Source organism: Saccostrea cucullata, unplaced genomic scaffold (assembly GCF_032062105.1).
Source record: "Saccostrea cucullata isolate Sc308-1 unplaced genomic scaffold, CSIRO_AGI_Scuc_v1 ctg365, whole genome shotgun sequence".
Lineage (NCBI taxonomy): Eukaryota > Metazoa > Mollusca > Bivalvia > Ostreida > Ostreidae > Saccostrea > Saccostrea cuccullata.
The window spans coordinates 529,087-552,606 of record NW_026936150.1 but is presented as its reverse complement, the minus strand read 5'-3'; the positions used below and the strand labels follow the sequence as shown (position 1 = coordinate 552,606).

The window sequence follows — 23,520 nt, the reverse complement described above, 5'->3', positions numbered from 1 at the left end:
AAAATCTAAATTGTGTTCTATTTAATTTTCTTTGGAAATCAAAAGTGGACAAGATAAAAAGAAAACAAATTACTCAAGATTACAAGAGTGGAGGATTGAATATGATTGATTTAAATAACTACATTAAGAGCTTAAAATCATCTTGGATTAAAAAACTACTCAATGGGCAGGATTCTAAATGGAGATCACTGGTTCAAAAACTTTTAATATCAAAAAGCTATTTAATACTGGTTCAAATTATATTGAAATAATATTACAAAGTATAACTAATGACTTTTGGAAAGATACTTTAATTGCTTTCAAAAATATAGAAGACAAAATGAAAATAGAGTCATGGGAAGATTTTATCACTCAACCATTATGGTACAATAAAAAACTTAAAATTGACAATAAGCCCATTTTTTACCCCAAATGGTTTATGAATGATGTAATTTTTATCTCAGATTTGTTAGATGAAACAGGATCTTTTTTAGAATTAGAGAATCTAAAAGCAAAATTTAATATAGAAAGCAACTTTTTAACATATGCAAGTTTACAGAAAGCAATAAAAGAGGCAATGGCTGTAGAAAAAGTAAACAAAGAAAGATTAAACCCAAGGCCCATTCTACCTTTTTATTTAAAATTATTCTGTCTATGTAAAAAAGGAACAAAAGCTATGTATAAAATTTTGAATACAGAACACATAGAACCTTTTTCAAAAGTAAAATGGAGTAAACATTTTGAAATTCAAGATTCCCTATGGGAAATGATATACAATATTCCTTTTCAATGTACAAAACGTTCTAAATTGCAATGGCTGCAATTCAGAATAAATCAGCATATTTTGGTTACAAATAAAACGTTATATAAAATAGGTTTGAAGGATACTAAACTATGCAGCTTCTGTGAGACATGTGAGGAAACAATTTTTCATATTATGTGGGAATGCCAGAAGGATCAGGAACTTTTACATAGTTTTACGCTTCTCTGTGAAGCTCATAATATAGATTTTCCAAACGATAGTGCTAATTTCATTTTTGGAAATCCAAATCCCAACAATAGTGAATTAAATACAATATTTTTTATGCATTAAATCATTTATACATAGAAATAAATGTCGAAATGAGGTTTTGAGATTACAAGCATTACGTGGAGATATTAAAACATTACTATCTACGATGAAGTATAGTGCAACAAAGAATAATCAAATTAATGAATTTAACACTTAATGGAAAGACTGGCTTTCACTCATGTAAGACCCTGAAACCAGACACCTAAAGACCTTTTGCAATGCTTGGACATGCATATGCCACAACTTTACTCCTATGAACATGATCTAGCTTCTTTACCATTTCTCAACCCCCTTTTTCTCTCTCTATTCCTTTCTTTCTCTTCCCCCTTTTCAATTGTCACTATTATATTTTTTGTATTTGTTTATTATATGTATTAATGATGTATTGATATTGATATTGTAAACACAATGATGTGACAATTGATATTAATAAAAAAAAAAAAAAAAAAAAAAAAAAAAAAAAAAAAAAAAGTTCAACAAGCCTCTTTTTCCTTGAGTATGTTATGAGGTTGGAAGCTTTCAATGGCTCACAATTTAGCCGTTTTAATGATGTTAAAAAAACTTTAGTCCATAACAGTGGGTTTCTGTCGTTTGTCTCATTCTTTAAAACTTTTGTTTTTTTTTAAATTCATTTTGAGAGGCGGATAAGTATTTTCCAATGATTAGAAAATAAAATATGAGCGTGATAATCCTTAAAATAATTTTTCCTAAAATAAATAGGAACGACATTTACGCCAATAAACTTGGAATATTTTTAGTGAGAAACCAGGCATGAATCCGTATTAAAAATCAGGGCCATAATTTTTTTTCCATTTTCAATTATTAATAAAGAATTTAAATAATCTTTTTTTTCTTTGTTTGAAAAAAATTAAATATAAAGGAGATAACACTTTTGAATATTTTGTTGTAATCTTATCTACTCCTGTTATCTATAAAACACAAGTGACTGTCCTAAACAGACATATCCAAAAGGTACAACAACCAGTCAGAAATGCAGTTTGTTGTCTTGTTTTTGTTTAGTGTACCTGGATGTTTTGGGATCGTGGAATTTTATCCTTTTGGATTTAGTACTGGAGATGACAAGGTCAGTAAAAATGACGACGGAAGTTCTCCGGAAATTCCCATCTCCACACGGTTCCCATTCTTTAACCATCAACACGACCACTTAATCGTGAGTATATTTCAATTTATTTCAATTTATAATATATATTCAGAAGAAAATGAGTTAGAACTATTTCATATTATCCTTGTGTTATATTAATTGTAATAACAATGCAAGACTTGTATTTCAAGGTCTGTATTTTTTCTATTGTTTATAACATACACAATGTATTTGTTCCCATACAAATTTTTCAGAAAATCGAATAGATTAGACAGTAAACAGGGAATTGATATTTTTTTAATTAAATGTCAACATGAATTTATAGCTATAGATAAGGGAAATTGCGGAAGTGAACATTTCAGACACTTATCGCCAATGAACTACTTTGTCTTGCAATGACTACTAGGAATATTCTTTTATATAACATGTACGAGGGTTGTCCCAAAATTTCGTAGACTGAGCTCATATCTTTTAAAGAAATTAATGTATCTTAATTTTCAGGGTGGATAAAACGTGTTCTTGGCAGACAAATTACGAAGTTTTATCATGTTTACTTGAAAAAATATTGAGTAATGAAATTTAAAGTGATATCGTTAACTAACACCCGGAGCAATCTGCAACGTCAAAAATAAATAAATAAAATGTCAACGGTTCAAATTTTTGGAGAAAATATTTCAATTACCAGAATCAAATTCTTAAATCAAACGAAACGGTTATAGTTATAAATGTGATATATCTTATTTACTATGATATGATCAAACATTAAAATATGTAAACAAAGTATATGCATATACAGGTATGAAATAATAATAATTTGTAAATGCCATATTTCTACGGGCTTTTCGTCTGTTTTCTCTAATGGTGTTGCACAATGGAACTCTTGCCCATTTCTTAGCCCGTCTTTTACTTTAGTTACTTTTAATCACATATATAAAGAAGCCCATTTAGGACCTATCAAAAAATATTTTTGAATTCGTTATAGCGATTTTTTTGTTATAATTCGTTATAAAGAATTTAATTTGTTATAACAGATTTTTAAAATTCGTTATAAAGAATTTAATTTGTTATAACAGATTTATTGAATTCGTTATAACGAATTTAATTTGTTATAACAGATTCATTGAATTCGTTATAACGAATTTAATTTGCTATTACAGATTCATTGAATTCGTTATAATTAACAAATTTAATCTGTTATTACAGATTTGTTGAATTCATTATAATTAACGAATTTAATCTGTTATTACAGATTTGTTGAATTCATTATAACAAATTCAAGAATTTGGTTATAACGAATTCAACAAATCTGTAATAACAGATTAAATTCGTTATAATGAATTCAATGAATCTGTAATAACAGATTAAATTCGTTATAACGAATTCAATGAATCTGTTATAACAAATTAAATTCGTTATAACGAATTCAATGAATCTGTTAAACAAATTAAATTCGTTATAAAGAATTCTAAAAATCGTTATAACGAATTCAAAAATATTTTTTGATAGGTCCTAAATGGGCTTCCGTACATATACATAGCTAAGGACGAGAAAAAGTTTCCTAGTCTACCAACATTTATTACTGGTACATTCTGTAAGAGTGAATTCAGGATCAAAACACTTGATCATAATCCTGTGCGCCGCCTGTGCTAAACGCGGAAAAAAATAATACGCGGAAAAAAAAATACGGAGTATTAATTACTTTTCTACGAAAGCCCAGAAGACTCATTCGAGATTCGAGTTTCCAATACGAGATTCGAAATTCGAAATTCAAAATTCGAGATTCGAGATTCAAGATCCAGACTAACCAATCAAAAGCGGTTTCAATATTTTTAATTTGATTACTCCCCTTTATTATGTTTTTACTATCAAGAAATCGTTTAATATATTTATAACAAATGTGTCATTTGATTAAATAACAATGCAAGTAAGAGTATTATATATTTTCAAAGAAAATTTAAATAATTATTGGATTCTTAATCAGCTAGATATACCTTAATATATATGATAGATTCTTAAATATTAAATAGATTAATATACCAGGACTTTATATATATTTTTTGTATTGTCGACTACACTTAATTTTTTATGTATTTCCTCTATTAGGAAAACCACAGGTACTTGTAGATGTGACCCCCCCACCCCCCCTCGATATTCAACCCCAGGGCTTATTGCACATTTTGGACATTTTTTTCACAAAATATATCTATTACACTTATTCATCATGTGTACAATACGAAAAAATTGTAAAATCCCAAGAATAATCGCTTAACAAAAAAATACCCCACTTTACATTATAAGAGAGAAAGGTATGCAACTCCGGTTTGTTTACGTTGTACCCCCACTGGTATTTCTAGGTTTAAAACATGCATTTATTTTATTTCAACTTTAAATATCGATTCACACTGTCTATACATATGTTTCTGTCTTAGTCCATGCTATCGGACTGTCCCTGCATCTCGTAATAATCCCACATTTTCTCCTAAACAGCATTCTCTCTATTATTCTGGGGGTTTTACGCCAGCGATTTTTTCGTATTGTACACATGATGAATAAATGTAATAAATATAATTTGTAAAAAAAAAATGTCCAATAAGCCCTGTGGTTCAATATCAAGCGGGGGTGGGGGTGGGGGGGGAGGGGGGCTTGTCCACTAGTACCTGTGGTTTTCCTAATAGAGGAAATACATGTACATTAAATTTAGTTGACAATACAAAATATATATACTCCTGATATATGTAATCTATTTAATATTTAAGAATCTATAATATAAAATGAAATATATCTTGCTGATCAAAAATACAATTATTATTTAAATTTACTTCTAATATATATTACACTCTTTCTTGCATTGTAATTTAAACAAGTGACCCAATGGATATAAGTATATTAAATGATTTCTTGATAGTAACAACATAATAAAGGGAAGTAATCAAATGTTGAACCCGTTTTTGATTTGTTAGTTTGGATCTTGAATCTCGAAACTCGAATTCCGAATCTCGAATTTCGAATCTTGTGTTTGGAAACTCGAATCTCGAATGAGCCTTCTGGGATTTCGTACTTTTCCGTAGGATTTTAAATATAATACACCAAATTTTAATTGCAACTTTTGGGTATTGCGCCGCCTTCCTACACCAGACAATGAAATGTGTCTTTTAAATTGGACTAATTTCTGTAGTTACTCCATATTTGTCCATAAATTTATTAGATAGTGTTGGTTCAATCTAACTTTCATTAGTGTATGACATAAGGTTCCTAGAAAACAATTTTGGGAATTTTGGTACAACCCTCGTATATATGTCATCTTGCCACAAGGCAATGCAACCACAAACACTTTATTCGGCAATAAAAATTTAACTCATACTACCATATGTCTTTTGATAATGTATCCAACTCCAAATTACATGGATAACCATTTTCCCAGAATCGTACTCATTTACACTTTCAGAGAAAGTGCACTGGCAAACTGTTTATTACGATTGTCTTTTACTATAATTTATTTTAAAAAGCATGTCTTACATGCTTGGTTTTATATTCTTTTATCTCATTTAGTCAAATGCTTACTCATTTTTATCATACTGATTGTTGGGCTATTTTTCATACACCGAATTTTCCGTTATTTCGCATAACAAGGAGCACACAGCGGGTGTGACCGGTTGGCAAGGGATACTCAGTTTTTCTAGGCACCTGATCCCACTTCTGATATTTGGAGGTCCGTGTTTGCTCTCCTCCCATTCTGTAATGCTAAATGGACTTTTGAACTGGTATACTGTTCTTTATTTCAAATTATTTCATATCTGTAAACAGTGCCAGAACCCTAAATGTCGAGTGGAAAAGTCAAACCACACCATGTAATATTTTATGGAAAAGTATATGTAAATGAGCAACAAAGCTTAATAATAAAAATTAAAGTTTAACTTCACAATCGTCAACTTCTCTTACTTATGTTCTAATATACCTTTCTCACATGTACACATCGGATTTGTGTCTATTATGCAGTTGATTCGATACGCCAGAGCATGACCTATATATGTACGAACAGCTTCATAAAGGAGGCAAGGTATTGACAAACAACTTCATGAAACAAGGTTATCAACAGCATCGTTTTAAGTCCTCATTTGCAAGTTCTTACATAATACGATTATCACACCTGCAAATAGTCTATCATTATATCAAATTCTGACTGATATTTTGATACCTGGTGTAAGGCCATCATTTACACAAAGGATTGGTCTAGTACTGGCTTTTCCTGTTAGACCGGTTAAAACAAGGAGCTCAAACAGCATGTGACCGGTCAACAAGCGTACTTTTTCCTTTAAAAATCTTGCCGCAATAGACACCCCAAATTAGTTACTGCTTATGTTATTAAATATTTAAGCATTTCTCTTGATAAATCTTTTTTATTCTCTAAATTGTTTTGAATCAACATCGGAGCATTTTTTACATGATGGATATTAAAAGTTAGGAAATACAATTCTTACATAGTCATACACTTTCGTAGCTATAGTATATATATCTTGTTTCAAAGTCAATAAAACAAGCTTAGCATACCTACATGTTAAAAGAAATTAAATATATTGATATGACGAACAGTATTCAAGCTCAAAGGTACATAAAACAATACAAAATAGGAGCAGAACAAACACGGACCTCCAAAACATCGGAGGTGGGATCAGGTGCCATGGAGGAGTGAGCATCCCCTGCCGCCCGGTCGCATCCGCCGTGTGCTCCTTGTCATGATCGGGAAATACATGTAACGGGGAAATTTGTCATAAATTCAGTATATGAATAATGGACTAACAAATTGGTATGAAAAATGTCAGTCAGCAAGAATGTGGATTTGTTTCATGTGTGATTTATTTTAGACATTAGATACTGTTAAGTATTCTTAACGCCTATTGTTCAGGTCAACACAAACGGAGTCATCTCCTTCTTACGTACCGTTTCCACATTTACCCCGAGTCCATTCCCACTAGATGGCGACCGAAGGCTGGTTGCCATTTTCTGGGCTGATGTCGACACACGAAAAGGAGGGACTGTGTGGTATAGAGAGTCAACTGACCAATCAATACTGGACAGAGCAACAAACGAAGTCAGAACATACTTCCCACAGTTCTTCCGTTTTCAAGCCACTTGGGTCTTCCTAGCTACCTGGGATAATGTTGCATTTTACGGATGTTCTCCCTGTTCGAAGGTAATGATTTATCTCGCACTCATTCTCTCTCTAAACCTGTGTGGTTTTGATAATGCATTTACTGCTTTTTACATGTATCTACTTGACAGAAAAACACATTTCAAGAGATCCTTATTACCAATGGTCAGCACTCGTTTACTATTTTTAATTACGATCAAATTGAATGGACAACAGGAACAGCCAGCCAAGGAGATCCAAGAACTGGCCTTGGAGGAACACCAGCTCAGGTAATGTCAATATGTATACTGTAAAGTCACATATTTTGTGGGGTCATTTTTTTGTTGTTTAGGAAAAACTCGTGGGAGTTTCATTTTGTTTAAAAAGAACTTTTGAGAAGTAATATCTATGAACAATTACATTTCATGGTGGACATAAATTCGTCTCTTCATACCTCGAAAACCACGAAAATTACCCCCCCCCCCCCCTGTAAGTTAGTGACTTCACAGTAACCCTTTCTAAAAGAAAGTCAATGATTTATTTTATTTTATTTTTATTTTATTTTAAACTATACTTTATATGCAATAGGAAAAGCCTATAAATCAAAGTGGAGATTGGTGTAATGTGTAATTCTTATCCCGTTTCGGTACTTTTAGGTCGGTTTTAATGCTGGAGATGGCAAAGTGTTTTATGTTGTGAATGCATCTAGAACCCGAGACATTCTGCATGTAAACCACATGTCAAATATCGGAATACCTGGAAAATTCGCCTTCCGTATCGATGCTGCTGAGATTGGTAATGGTGGCTGTAATACACAAGGTACTGTATACTTTGTCATAAGGATAAAATGGAGATTATTAGAAATGAAGTTGTATTTCTTGTAAAATTTTATACGTTTTTACTCCACCTCTAATATAACAAAATTGGTGCTGATTGATTGCTTGTAATACAATTTAATCAATTTAATTGTATATTTAACGTATATTTTATACCCATCACGACGGAAACGCATCATCACTAGTTTTTTCTAAAACCTGAAGAATAAATATATTCATTTACCATTACTGTGTTTTTATATAAAGAAAGGTAGAACTAGTGTCATTTCTCATGTAATTCGGCTGAATCTTTGAAAAACTCTGTATATCCATTTGGTTAGATTTTGTTCTGATTTGAGTGTGTAGTTTTAAGTTTATATTTTGCAACGATCAGAGAAACAGTTGCTTCTATTTGAAATGATCGCAGAATTTGACAACGTCTTTGCAGATAACTCAACATCTTTTTATTTAGTTTCTTTAGTATACTATTATCATGTATATGTATGAAGGCATGCTGCAGGAAAAAATATATTTACTTCCAAATGATTAGTTGTAGAATATCACAAGTATTTATGCTCAGAAGGTAGCCTATGTCTTGTCTTTAAATATTAAATGGAAAGAAAAGTATTTGTCACTAGGTCCAATCCCTAACCGTAATATCAACTGTTGATCAAAAATTTGCCGAGTTAATTAAATAAAATGTGGCGAGAATTCATGTAAACAAATAAAAGTAATATAGAAGAAAAAAAAATTGCATCGCGAAATCCAGTATAATATATATTGAATTAAAAATGAAGAACATGGTATTTATGTAATTTTTTTTCATAATAAAAAAGAACAGTGTTTTGAAATCCCGATCAATCTTTCCTCTGTCTTCCTAAACAAAAGTGATACAATAGTTCAACAAAACACAAAAACTTTGAAATATAATTTTGTTTATATCGAAAGTTCGTATTTTAATTCTACTTGTAATTCGAAAAGTGCTGCTGCAGGAATATATGAATTCATGAAAATCCTTCAATTGATGTGCACATGTACCAAATGTTTAAACTTTGTTATAGGTTTGTGCAAAAAAGTTAAATTGATATTTCCAATTGAAAGTAAGACTCTATATAGCAGGGGTTTTTTTTCACGAGCCAGAAAATTAATTTGCATAATTATTTTTTTCAAAAGAACAGAAATATTTCCAGGATAATGCAGAACTTTTTATTTTTTTTTCATTCAGGTATTTTTTCCCATCAGACTTCATTTGATGACGTCTTAATGTAGTGGCGTCTATAAAGTCGGGAAAAAAGTAAATCTTTGATCCATGTCTTTTTAGTTTTATCAAAATTACATTTTACAAAAAAAGTAGTGAATTTACCGAATAATGATTCATGTACTTCCTTAATTGACATACCTGCGTTGCGGAGGAATAAGAATCTATTCAAATTAATATCAAAAATTTTCTCTTAGGGCGCCAAAAAGTTCTGTTTTGTTAAGAAAGTTCAAAAGGTGTATTTCATTTTATCATGTGAATTGTGGAATGTATGGCATATCAAAACATGTAGCAAAAATTATTACTTTACAAATAAATTTGAAGTAATGTGATTAGATAAATGTTACCGGTATATCAGAACAGAGAAGACAAATTAGCCCAATATCTAGTTTCCACGAATCTGATTCACAGATTACATAAGGTGTTTAAATTTTTTTAAAGATCGTTCATTCATGTTACATACGAAGCGATAATGCAGTATTACATAACTTTTTTATAATAAATTTTCACCCAAGGTATATGTACATTGATTTGAAGATTTGAAAACTGGGTCTCACGGTTGCAATCGTTTCTGATAACATTTACATAATACCCAATTGCAATTTTTTTCATTTTTATTAGACCTGTCATCTTTAAATTTCTGATCAAAGATAAATTATATCTTTTTTATTAAATCAATTAGAATATTATATTCACCACATCTTTTTACCTGTACATGTAATCTTTAAGAAAAAATTGTTTACTATGTTTATTTAAAGCTGATTAAGAGTAGTAAATAGGCACTCGCCATTTTCGATACAACTATCTACTTTGTTAGCATAAGGGTATACCCTTTGCATTCGTTACACCTGACAGCTTTATTGTCACGAGCATCGGCGTGGATTGGTGACCCGTGTTTGTGCTTGTTATCTTGCATTACCTTTGATTACATTTTATTGCAGTTACGTGTATGAATTGTGTTTGTATACTACAAAATACTGTGCAACTATTGTAAGTTTCTTTGGTATCTTATTCCCTGCATTAGAAAACTATACAGTTATTTTTGTCGCTACTGAGTGCTGTGAAGCATACGTCCCTCTACACCGGTAACGACTGATTACACTGAACAGCGAGAAAGTCAGCCGCTTTATATAGGGGTTCTCAGATGTAGCGAGAGTCCGATCAAAAATGGCGGACACATTCTTTTTACGAGTTGTGTTCAGCTTTAAGGAACACCTCTCTAGTTTTTTGATGATCTGAATAAATATAGACCACATATTTATATGATTTCGTTTTGAATTTGATTTTTTTTTTTTACATAAACACAGGCAGTCTGCTGATTTCCCCACGTCATGGCCCTATGCTTGGAGGACAATATCTGGTGATTAGTGGTCCATGCATGAACCTCGATGATGTCATTCAGATTAAGTACTCTTATATGCAAGAGTTATTTCCTTGCCATCGAAAATCAAATTACAGTTCCATTTGTATCACTCCAATATTTAACATTACTGGTGACATCACGGTCAACGTCATCATTAGAGACAACAAGGGACAGGAACAACACCACACAGGACTCTATACGATAGGTACTACTAAAAACCTTTTTAATTCTGATTTATGTTGCTCTGCGCACAATATAAACCTTTTTTTCATAAAAGGAAACATGTATGTCTTTTGAAAAAGGGAAACAAAACATGATTTTATTTAAGCACGGTTAAAAATACTTACAACATACATATAAAAAGTAAATTATTCCTATGTATGAATGCATATAAATATTTGTTAATACGGGTTATTATCTTAACTTTTACTTTTGCATCTACATGCAGGCACTTTTAGCTTTCGCAGTATATGAATAGAATTGCTTTTATACAAGTAGTACAATGTAGAATCCTTATACATGTACATGTACAAGTGTATGAAATTCCAGCTTTGTTAAGCAAAATAATTATTCTTTCCTGAGGAAACATTTGACACAGATATATTCCTATTGTGATCCTTAGTAAATCCAGCTGTGTTTAAGAATCCTGTAAAGAGACACCAGCCTCAAAATTGGATCAATGACCATCAACATGTTATTTCCTGGGACCCGTTTGCGTTTGAATTAAGAGAATCTGAACGAGTTCACATACATTTGTTTACAATAAAGGTAAATCTGATATTTACGAATATTTAATTATGTTTAGATATGTACAGTTAATGTATGTATGATCAACTATAGAAAATTGTCTTTGATAATATTTTGATTGCAATTGAATTTCAGGAACAGTCTAACAATCAGCTTGTGTGGGAGAAATCCACATTGCATGATAACATAGCGAGAACTCTTGGAACCTATACCATTCAGCTTCAAACAGAAGGGTATATGGCAGCAATCCGTGTCACTGCTGCAATGGAAACGGACACTGACCTGTAATTGTATATTTCATAAATTAATTACCCCCTGGTATTTCTCATTTTCTACATTTAAAATTAATAGGATCATTATTTATACACATTTCACAATATGTTACAAAAATATAAATATGAAGATAATGAACTGTATCCAAAGTCAAAGACCATTTAAAGAAATCGGACGCAGAGCAAACACGAATCTCCAAAAACATCAGACGTGGGACTCGTGACATAAATAAGTGAACATGCCCAGCCAACCTGTCACACCCGCTGTATTGGGAAAAATGTAAAAATCCGCGGACAATTCCATCGGTAAATAAGGATTTAACAATTAGTATGAAACACATCAGTCAATATTCGACTCAAAGATCTGTATTTGCTGATAAGGTAATTGTACCGAGCATAGAACTCGCAAAATGATGACCTTAAACGAGACTGTTGATATTCTTCTTTCATCAGCTTGTTTTTCTATAGCTTGAATGATTTAGAAATTGTTCATATGTACATGTAAAGGATGCTCTAGCCTATCGAATAAACTTTATGATACCCATATATAAATAAAGATTTTTACCTCAGAAGCATTTTGCCTAATTCTTAAACATTTTTACCAAAATGCACTTTATTTGGATTGGTTTTTGTTTTATCTGTACTGTAATCCTAATGAATTTTTTAGCATAATTTTACATCTGCTTTTTTGTTCCAGGTCAGAAAGAGGAATTTGGTCAGAAATCTTTGCAGTTGTTCCACAGCACCAAAAATCACAGCGGTTCTGTCAAAACTGGCTGAGACATGAGTATCATCTTTCAAGGGTATCTTCGCAAAATATTCCACCCTGTCCTTGCACACTACAACAGGCTTTGATGGACACGGCTCGGTACCAACCTGATCCCGACTGTAATATGGTAACAAAGATCAGGGATGGTAACTTCAATTGCCTGTACAGAGCAGATGCAAAGCACTGTGTTCGACTCAGCGTTCCTGGGTACACTAATCTAAAAATTTGAAAAGATGTTTCATTCAATATCGCAGCATTATTTCACTATCAGTTATAGATGTTCATGTTGAATTGTAAGATTTGCATATCAGATATTCAAGTCAACTCTTTTGATATTATTCATCGTATTAAAGAACCTAGCATTTTATTCTTAAAGCGCGTCAATGCCACTTACTCAACCTCTCACCATCTTATTTGTCGAGTCGACATACATATTAACGATAAAACGTCATTTTTTGATTTGATGTTAATTTATTATAAGTAGAACTTATATCCTTACAGGTCAATATAATGGTCAATATCAACATAATTAACTTAACTATGATGTCATATCTAGATGACATTCGAGGTTATTACTGTAATGATTATTATACGGTCTATTTTAACATAAACACATTTTCATTCTAAATTTGAAAAAGAAAAATAGAAGGTCTATTTAGAGAAAACGAACAGACAAGTTGACATGTAATGTAACATCCGACAATTGGCAACGACAGCTCTTTTTTTACCTATATTTTAAAAATGAATTCAGTTTGATGAGGTTTCTCATACAATCAGGTATTTTATCTGTAGACCTCGGAACAGCGACAATGTGTGTTGCTACGACTTCAGCGGCAATCTGATCGACACCCGTGTAAAGGAAGGCGGTTCTCTACAACGTTACCACTACTTAGGAGGAGAGAGAAATATTCCCTATGTTAGCAACTTCTACTATGATGTGCTCCCTTTCCTCCACTGCTGTAGATATTATGGTACCAGCTCAGATGTTGGACTGGGTGGACACTCTCTTTATTCAGAATGCCAAGATTATTTAGAGTTTAGAAAAGTTAGTTCCTGTTACAACTACATCCCGCCACGTCCAGGTAATTTTATTTAACTTGAAACAAAGGCAAAAACAAAATATTTCAAGCCAATTTGAGAATGATATTTGTTTGTCCTCTCTCGACTTGGTCTGAAAATATTTTCTCCCGTAAAATTTCAATTTCAATGCTATTTTTTAATTCCATTTTCCAGAGTATATAAAAAATAATTGCTTCCTTGAGGTTAAAAAAGTTTTTTTGAGTCGGGTCATTTTTAGGCAGTCGGCAACCAAACATTTTTTTTAAAGACGGTCTCAAGCTAAACTTTTTCTAACGTTTATGTACATGTTTTTGTTTGATGATTTTCAATCTGTTAGAGCAAAGAAAAAATAAGTTTTTATAAAGTTTAAACAGTTTTAAGGGTAAGACCGTCTCACTGCAGACCGTAATAATCAATTTCGCAAAAACCTTAAGTCAAAGAAAAGAAAAATGACATCTCTGATTAAATTTTGTTTCTTTGGGTTTTTTTCTTTACATTAATACTGTAAAATCACATATTTTCAAGGGGTCAATTTTCATGGGTTTGAGGAAAACATAATTATGCATTTGCAGGGATTTCATTTAGTGGATGAAGATTTTTTGAGTAGTTATATCTGTGAAAATTAAATTTCATGGTGGTAAATTCGTGGGTCTCTACATATCTCCTCGAAAACCATGAAAATTAAACCCCCAAAATTAGTGATTTCTCCGTATTCACCACTATAAATTGAAAGTAAAAAGACTAATTAAGGTAGTATAAAGGTTAAGATCAGAATTCAAGCTGAGAAGTCCGTTCAAACGATACAAATTAGGAGCAAACATACACCTCTAATACATCAGAGGTGGGATCAGGTGCCATAGAAGAGTGGGCATCCTCTTGCAAATAATATTGAGTCAAATGCTGACTGACGTTTTTCATACCGATTGTTAGTCCATTGTTTGTGCGCTGGGTTGGCGGCGGATTTTCCCCGTTGTTTCCTGATCGTGGCAGGGGGCGCGCGGCGGGTGTGGCCGGTGTCGGCGGGGGATGCTCACTCCTCCATGGCATCTGGTCCCACCTATGATGTTTTTGGGGTCCGTGTTTGCTCTGCTCTTATTTTGTATTGTTTTATGGACTTTGAGATTGTATACTTGAGACAAGACAAATTATATCCTTCTCTTCCGACCGATCACACCAGTTGTGTGGTTTTTTGTTATGATCGGAATTAAACAGAAAAATCCTTAGACACTTAATTATGTAAATAGTGGACTAACAATTAGTATGAAAATGCTCGTCAGCATTGATTTTAATGGTTGGTTGTATTTGCCAAAAAGATCATTGTGTCCACCAAAGAGATTGCGAAACGTTGATTTTAGACGAGATAAATGATATTCTTCTTTTAACAACTTGTTTTTCAAAAACATACATTTTTAGAAACTCTCTTTATTAGAATTTTAGAAATTGTTAGTACGCAGGACATGTCGTTGCATATTAAATTAACATCCATTTTTGTTTGTATCATCTGTCCAAGTTGAAATATTTACGGCTTTTAAAAAAAATAAAAAAAAATAACACAAAGTACATAAAAAAGTATATATATATATTTACATTTTTTTTTAGCCGGTGCCAATGGTGATCCCCACATAAAAACTTTGGATGGATTTGGCTACAACTTCAACGGGCTTGGAGAATTTCATTTCATTATATCTAAGAATATGTCATTTGAGAGCCAAATCAGATTTGAACAGGCAAAGCATAGTAATGGTAAGATAACAATAAAACTACAATTGTCAGAATTCTTTGATAAAAATTGTTACTGTAATTTTCATCGTGCATATTTTAGGCAATACAGTCAACGCCAGCGTCTGCACGTCTTTTGTGGCTCGTGTTACAAATGCATCTGATACAGTAGAAGTGATTCTGAATTCTATCAGAGTGGCGGATGTCCTTATCAACGGGCAGATACAGGACTTTAGTGACGTGTCCTGGTTGAGATATGATGGTACGTCCATCCAAACACTTACCTCCTCTACCTTTGCACTTTTTTATCAAATGAACCCCTTTATCAGATATACCTATCAACAAATAGTATATCTATCATAACCCCCTGTTGTTTTTTGCAATAGTGACATGCATAGATTGACAAGTTGGTGATTATATCTTTCTCTGATATTAGATTATTAGATTATTATATGTTACATATGTTACATAAAGTATTATAACAAAAAATGTGTTCTCATATACATAAATGGCATAACAAAAATTAAAACAAAACATGAAGACCAAGAAAAAAAACAATAAGTCTCGACGTTCATATGATAAATATGAATATTTTGAAATTTTTGTAGGTGTATCAAAAGTTTACATAAGACATCTATAAACACTTTGACAAGTTATGGAAATCCTACGTGATGTTTGCTGATGTGGGATATCCTTAAGAATTTTGGCAAGCCTATATATTTCTACTTAATGTCATGCCAATCATTGCCAATGATTCATACCCCAGGTACATGTAAAATTAGATTATTTATATAATAAAACTACATGTAGGCCTATATTTATTGTTTGTTAACAATGTCGAATCACATACCAAAATTAAAATGTAGCTATTGAAAACATTTTTAAAATGTTCCTTCCTAGGGTATGTTAAGTTAATTCGAAATGTTATCTTTTCTGTGCTAAAGATTAATTCCATTATTTTACCTGGCAACAAATTGTAAGTCGTCTGTTTATCATAAACTATTATGTTTATTGTTAATTTAATATCAATTCAAATTGTCTTTTAATATTCAAAACAATAAAACCTGGGCTGTCTGATTATCTTTAATGCAAATAGAACTCGAAAAGGTTTAAGATGCTATCGATTAATTACAAATTTACTTAATTTAATATTTAATTAAAATCACTCTGAATCTCAACGGCAAACTGATCGTTTTGATATATATATATATATATATATATATATATATATATATATATATATATATATATATATATATATATATATATATATATATATATAAAATTTGCTCCTTGTCATAAATGGGTTAACAGAAAAATCTGAAAACCATTCAGTGTGAAAATATAAAGATAACAACTTGTGTGAATAAAGCGGTCAATAGTTTACGCAACGACAGATTGTATTTAAAAACTAAATGTACTGTGAGAACTGACCTCACTTTAAAATGATATACAGTGTGCCTCCCACCTCCCATTTCGTTATAATGGCAAAGTGCATGTTTTCCTCTGGAAGACCCGAAATAAGTGTTAAATTCAAAAAGTGAAATAAGAGCTAGGTGCACATATGTAATTTTAAAAAAAACTGTGAAAGTGTCATTAAATTGTTATTCGATGGTAAAGGAGGAACTGTGGATAAGAAATGGGTACCCTTCAATATTATAGAAAGAATGGCAGTATATCCATGTTTTGCACTGGGATACCCAGAATATATGTCCGATCAAAAAGTAAAATAGGAGTTGCAAAATGGCACTATGTACAGTTACTGTAATAGAGATCTGTTTCAATTTCATTCAGTGGTATAAGAGAAGTTGTGGATAACAGATGGGTACACCAACTGTAACAGTGTACTTACCATAGAATTTTCAAAATGTTGGTTTCAGTGAAAATGCTGATCAAGGAGGAAACGGAGTACGGACCTGTAAAGATGGAATTCTTATAGTCCTCCACAGCACCTGACCCTATCACTGATGTTTTAAGCTCTCCTTTTTAAGCGCTAAGCGCAGCGCAAAGCGCTTTCTGTCAGCGTAAATCTACTTCCATTCGCGAACCAGCGCCACTATAAGCAAGTTAGATAACTCCTCTTGTTATTCTGAAAATATTCAACAGGAAATCCCTGACTCTCTTCCTGCTATTTTAGTGTACTGCTGCGTTACGTGTATTTCTAATAATAGGAAGCAATTAGTAAGGTAAAGGGATATTTCACAGTTAGTAGATAAAAGCAGTTCTTATGCTCTTCTCTACACATTGTAGTTACTTTAATTCATGTCGGCACACATTACTTTTGTATCATGTAGGTAATAATTGCTGCATCTACTGCGCAAATACTTAATTAAAAGCAGTATATTATTAATCATGTACATGTAATATAGTGATTGAATAAGTACACAATTTAAAACTCAGATGGGATTTTAATAATTAAGTTTTATACAGCTGTAACTCTCAAACTGGAAGTGAGATATTAGCATGCTGAGATCTATCTGTGAAGTTGATTTTTGCATCTACGTATCAATTAGTAACAGACTGCAATGCATTCATGGACTGTCTTTTTAATGTCTTTACTTGTGTTGTACTCTATACTTGTATCATATGAGTAAAACATATTATGTAAATAATTCGAAAGGAAAAGCAGTTTCTGTGGTTGTACAGACATGTAGGGTATGTGGTGGTTGTTTTTTCAACGATTCCATTCAAACAGTAAAACTTATTTCTCGGAATATTGTGCTTTAAAATTGTGTATGTAGTGTACAGGATATGGCGAAAAATGCTAAAACCTTAATTAAGGTATACCTTTACTCAGAGGACTAAAACTTTCACTGATAAGAACGAGAAACCACCTTTGGCATATTGTACAACTATGATTCTTGTGTTAAATTTCAATTTCAAATAACTAGGTCAATGGCCTACTTTACATGCTAGTGGCCCCTGAGTATTTCTCGGAAAATACCTCAAATTTACACACTATGACCAATATTTTCTTTATTAACAAAATATTAGAAGCAACACAACTCTTTGAATAATGAAATATTATAGCAATGGAACAGCGTTGCTTCATATAAAGAAACAATTAGAGTTTAGGTCATAAACTTAATAATTATTATAGTCAGAATTTCCTCTTTTATATTTATATTTTTCGCCGTTTTAAATCGAATATTTAAAAAATCTGAATGATAAAAACTCTAAGCCTATAGCCTCAGGTTACATTTGTTGCATTAATTCTCATGGTATTAACATTATATGAGGTCAATGATCACATTATTGAGATATGTTGTCAGGAGTGTTTTTTGTTCATATTTTTGAATTTCTTTATTTCATAGCAATCAATTATTTGAATTAATTTATGAGGTTAAACACATATAATATTTGCAAAATGTTGTTTAAAATTATATGTAACCTTTACATTGTAATTAATATTGCAAAAAATAAAAAATTCTGACAAAAATGACAAATTAAAAATTTAGTCCGAATTTCCTCTGCTCTACCATACATTGATTTTTGTTCCTGTTTATTTTCTTCAAATAATAAAATATTATTTTTTTTTATTTGATATTGAATTAAATCTTGGTTTTGTTATCCATTTTGAACAATTTTTGATTTAACATATTATACTTTTTAAAATTTCCTTTCTGTTTTCTCAAACCTGAGTACAAACGTCATCCTTAACGTTCTTAGCAATGGGCAGGAATAGGGTTAATGTAATGTTAAGCAACAGTTTAATACTTGAAGTAGGAAAATATAAGGAAGAAATAGTTTATGTAAAAATGTGCTTAAGCTGTGTTGCCGATTCTTAATGAAGACTAAATGAAAACAGAATAAAACTAGAGGTTGAGCAGTGAGCCCACTAAATGATACCCCCCGCCTCCCATAATGTCCATGTTTTGCTATTGTTTTACGGTAATGTGTAAAGAGGAATAACTCGTCTTATCAAAAGTTCTATATGTGACGTCATAGGTAAGAATATAATGGCAATGTCCATGTTTTGCAATGGGAAACCTAAAATACGTGTCGAATAAAAAAGTAAAATAGGAGGTGCACAATAGCAATATGTAATCATTAAATTTCACTCAGTAGTATAAGAGGAGTTGCGGATAAGAGATGGGTACAACAAAGCGTAACAGACGGACGTACGGAAATAACTTAATACTTGCATATATTTTCTTTCTTGGTCTCTTGATCGAATTAGTTATCATTGAAAAAGCAGAAAAATAATGAGCAATTATTTTCCGTATTCCTTTTCAACTAGCACAACCATGCCGTAGATGTTTTTCCTCTCAGCATGTTATGCATAGTAGAAGATCATACATACAAGTAAAGAATGATATAAAGCATCAAGCGTCCGTAAAAAAATATTGAAGCATTTTAAATTATTTTAACAATAGTCAAAAATGCTTGGGGGGAGGGGGGAGGGATAATGAATTTTTTTATTCCAAAGAAGAAAAGAGTAAAAAAAATTTACAAATGAGTAAAACATGTTGTGATATCAACACAAATGTTACTGCAAATACGCCATAAATCATGTATTTGAGAATCAGAGATAAAAGGATAGCGTCGAAATATTAGTATAATGTTTTATACTCAAATATTTATTTACCTATTTAATGTATCTGACAAAAAGGGCGTTAATTCTAGGATGCTCATTCCATCTACATAGAGTTTTGTCACATGACGATGTTACAAACATGATGCCAATCTTCAGTTTGAAACACTCGTAAACGCAGAATGAATTTGTGATTTAAAATGATCACCAGAGGATTTTAGCTTTCAGTGTTGCACACAAATGAGAGGAATGAGTGTTCAAATTTATTTCAAAATATACATTTTCCAGCAATTGTATCGCTACATTTAAACTCTAAATTTCATCGGAAAACTCGATTACCATCTCCCTTCCAATAAATAGCAATTTATACGCAAATATTACCTCGAATAGATTCCTACAAAGCGATGGGGAAAGAAAATATTTTTACACGGAGAATTATCTTCTTGCAGTTTCATGTATGTTATATTGAAAGATTTTTTGACAGAAGAAAAAAAAGACATAAGACAATGCTGAATTTCATTATCCAATGGGAAGTTTTCAGGACTAACATATTTGATTATGTACCAAACAACTGTGCTCCCCAAGCGCTGTCGCACTGTCAAGATATCGCTTAAAATTCAATACAACAGGAAATTTAAATTCAAAATAATTCTGATGAATTTCAAATCAATATGCTTAGCGCTTCCCAGTACTTTCAGTACTTTGATTTTGCTCTGCTTTTACTTTTTATTGTTCCAATATAATATACAAGTATCTTTGTACTGTAAATAGGTACAATAAATGGACTTCTTGGGGATTTCGATGGAAACCCATCTAACGACCTACTCTTACCAAATGGTACCGTTTTAGAACCAAACGCAACGGAGGAAACAATTTTCTTTTCTTTTAATAATGCATGTGAGTATTCAATTTGATTTGACATAAATGCATAAGAATACTATAGCTAATAAAATTGTAAACATTGTTGTTGTTACGATAATTCTGTTTATAACTTTTTTCTTTTTTAAGGGAGAATCGAGAGGAATGAATCTTTGTTCACATATCCCAACGGAAAATCATACGACGATTATAATAACTATTTCGTTAGAATGTTTCGTCCAGTATTTTCGTCATCTGTTATTCATTCTGCTACACCAAATGCTAGAGCTCTATGCGGCAACAACACAGACTGTCTGTTTGACTTCCACATTACTGGATCCCTGGAGATCGCACAGGCCACCCTAAACTTCACAGACGAACTACAAGATGCAGAAGATGCATCTGTGCCAGGTAGATAAGTGATTTATATGAAGGGGGTTCAGATGATTGTACATATAACAGCGGTAGGCATGCCTGTTATTCACATTTTGGCATTATTGGCTTTTATCCAATTGCATAAAGGTAATTTCAGAGGTCTTAGAGAGGAAAATGTTTATTCGCTGTATATATGATACTATTAAGACTTTTTATTACTGATCATTATATTTTAAATAACATATTTGCGTGGATAGGTAGAATTGTGCATGTTGTAGCTTTTAAAATCTAGAAGAAAAATATTTATAATTTCAGTGATCACGTGCCCGGTTCTTGAATCTATAAAAGGCGGGGTTTGGATATCAAACAGTACACAAGAAAATGCTACAGCCAGGTTCAAATGTGGAATGGACTACTTACTTATAGGGAATTGTCTACCAAAAACGTGTAAAAATGGAAAATGGACCCATGAACAGAAATGTCTATGTGAAAAAATAACCACCACGACACTGCCCTCCACTCCTCAAATGATAACTCCATACAGTACTGCTATGTTGAAGACGGTGTATGACACAGTCAAAATGATGTGGTACACTGTTGGTGGGGGTATTGTCATCATCATAATCATCGTCTTCATCACGTCCCTGTTAATTTGCTTTAAAATGAGGTAATAAACTTTATCATTATCGTATACTTAATCAGTAAAAGTACCAACTATGAAAAAGATTCATCTAAAAACTCATTACAAGAAACCGCACCATGAGCAGCGAATTATACTGCAATGTGTATTTTTATGATACGAGAACAATGTCTTTTGATGAAAATGATTTTGTTAATGATAAGATTCCTTAAAAGTTTTCCCGGTCAAGACAATTTTCAATGAAGGATATGGAGATAACGAACAGTATTCAATATCAAAGTCCATAAAACAATACAAAATAGGAGAAGAGCAAACACAGACCTTCAAAACATCAAAGGTGGGATCAGGTGCCATGGAGGAGTGAGCATCCCCTCGAGTTGGAGGCCACAGCAAGCAATTTCTTCTTTTCACGTATAAGATTTTGGCACAAAGTCTGCTTCATATGAATTCAATAAAAGGTCTGCTAATAAAGGAGCGCAATTGGTACCCATGGGAATTCCAATAGATTGTTGGAATATCTGGTCTCCAAAAACCACATAGATATTATCAATCTGAAAATCATGAATCTTTCTGATGTCAACTTCAGAGTATTTGTGTGTGCAATCAGAATGTGTTTTAACAAAATAATTTTGCAAATGACCAATGAACAGGTAAGTACATTTACGAGTTCCATTTTTATTGCAAGGAGCACACGGCAGATTTGATCAACAGGGAATGCTCACTCCTTTATGACACCTTATCACACCTTTGATGTTTCATTAAAAATAAAAGACGTGCATTTCAGTAGAAAATTAAGCTATACTAAGCATGACATTTTCATATCCTTTAAGTTCCCGCCCTGAAGAACAGAAAAGAATGAAAGCTTGGAAAAATCGACATGCTAATTAGGCTTTTCACTTCTAACTGGAAGAAATTACGCTTCTGTTGTACAACTCCTTCTATCATTGAGAAAATACCCTAAAGTTATTTTTAAAAAATAGTTATAAATTTAGAGCTACCTTTGCATTACTGTTGAGTATCCTTAGGCCTAACAAACAAAACAGTGATACCTTAAATACAATATTTGCATGGTTTCAGATCAGGAAGGGAGTATATGGAAACTAACAAGGGTACTCCATCTTATTCTGAGAGCTCTAATGGGTACAAGAGAAGAACTGGGAGACCCCCTAGACCACGTGGTAGCTTCTCCAGTCGTTCCGAGTTAAGTGGGCGGAGTTTGCCTCGTTACAGTGTCCATGACAACAGAGCATTCGGTTACATGGAAGCTGAGGATAGATACGTAGATGTCCCGCCACAAGAACACCGACGTCACGATGTTCTCTACTAGTCAGTGGACACGGAGATTGACTTGTTATGTTACCAGTCCACTACTCTATAGCTCATAGCAATCATTCAAAATTTTTAAAATTATGTACATTTACATATTTCCGAAATAATGAAAAATTGGAAGATTTTACATGTGCTTTAGATATCTATAATGCGCCTGATGGACATTTTATTTATTCAAAACAAGTAATTCAAAGTTTTTAAACTTTCACAATGAATGCTAGGACTCATTGTATTACAAGACGTCAAGCACCCTGTACATGAGCTTTATCAACAACGCGACGAAAGGAATTGGGACCTGGAGAGTAAGTATTAAAAAGACTACCATACTAACATGTGTAGATTTTAACAATATAATAATATTTACATCCTCCGAATATTTTTTTCTTTATTTTCTATCAAGACCATTGCCATTTATCAGTGCATAAACGACATAAGCAAGCCAGGTGCAATGTTTTCTTAATAAAAAAAAAACTGCACTGTCTAACACTGTTGAAATTTCAA

General features: G+C 32.2%; 1 protein-coding gene across 1 annotated transcript; it reads left to right on the top strand.

The window, feature by feature from the left end:
- Positions 1–2,013: 2,013 nt before the first annotated feature.
- On the top strand, positions 2,014–23,209 carry LOC134244901 (protein mesh-like). Its single transcript, XM_062727135.1, has 16 exons — positions 2,014–2,222; positions 7,057–7,344; positions 7,434–7,571; positions 7,938–8,100; positions 10,662–10,922; positions 11,340–11,485; positions 11,600–11,748; positions 12,434–12,712; positions 13,298–13,587; positions 15,164–15,307; positions 15,387–15,631; positions 17,455–17,464; positions 20,589–20,714; positions 20,826–21,086; positions 21,366–21,717; positions 22,768–23,209. Exons 1-16 carry the CDS (start codon positions 2,043–2,045, stop codon positions 23,015–23,017), a joined length of 3,282 nt encoding a protein of 1,093 aa, XP_062583119.1. The 5' UTR covers positions 2,014–2,042; the 3' UTR covers positions 23,018–23,209.
- Positions 23,210–23,520: the final 311 nt, after the last annotated feature.

What these genes read in the sequence shown, in the direction of transcription:
- LOC134244901 (XM_062727135.1), top strand. Translation starts at nt 2,043, where the DNA reads ATGCAGTTTGTTGTCTTGTTTTTGTTTAGTGTACCTGGATGTTTTGGG. An exon ending in GATGTTCTCCCTGTTCGAAG is followed by an intron (nt 7,345 to 7,433) that starts GTAATGATTTAT and finishes TCTACTTGACAG; the next exon opens with AAAAACACATTTCAAGAGAT. An exon ending in TTAATTTGCTTTAAAATGAG is followed by an intron (nt 21,718 to 22,767) that starts GTAATAAACTTT and finishes GCATGGTTTCAG; the next exon opens with ATCAGGAAGGGAGTATATGG.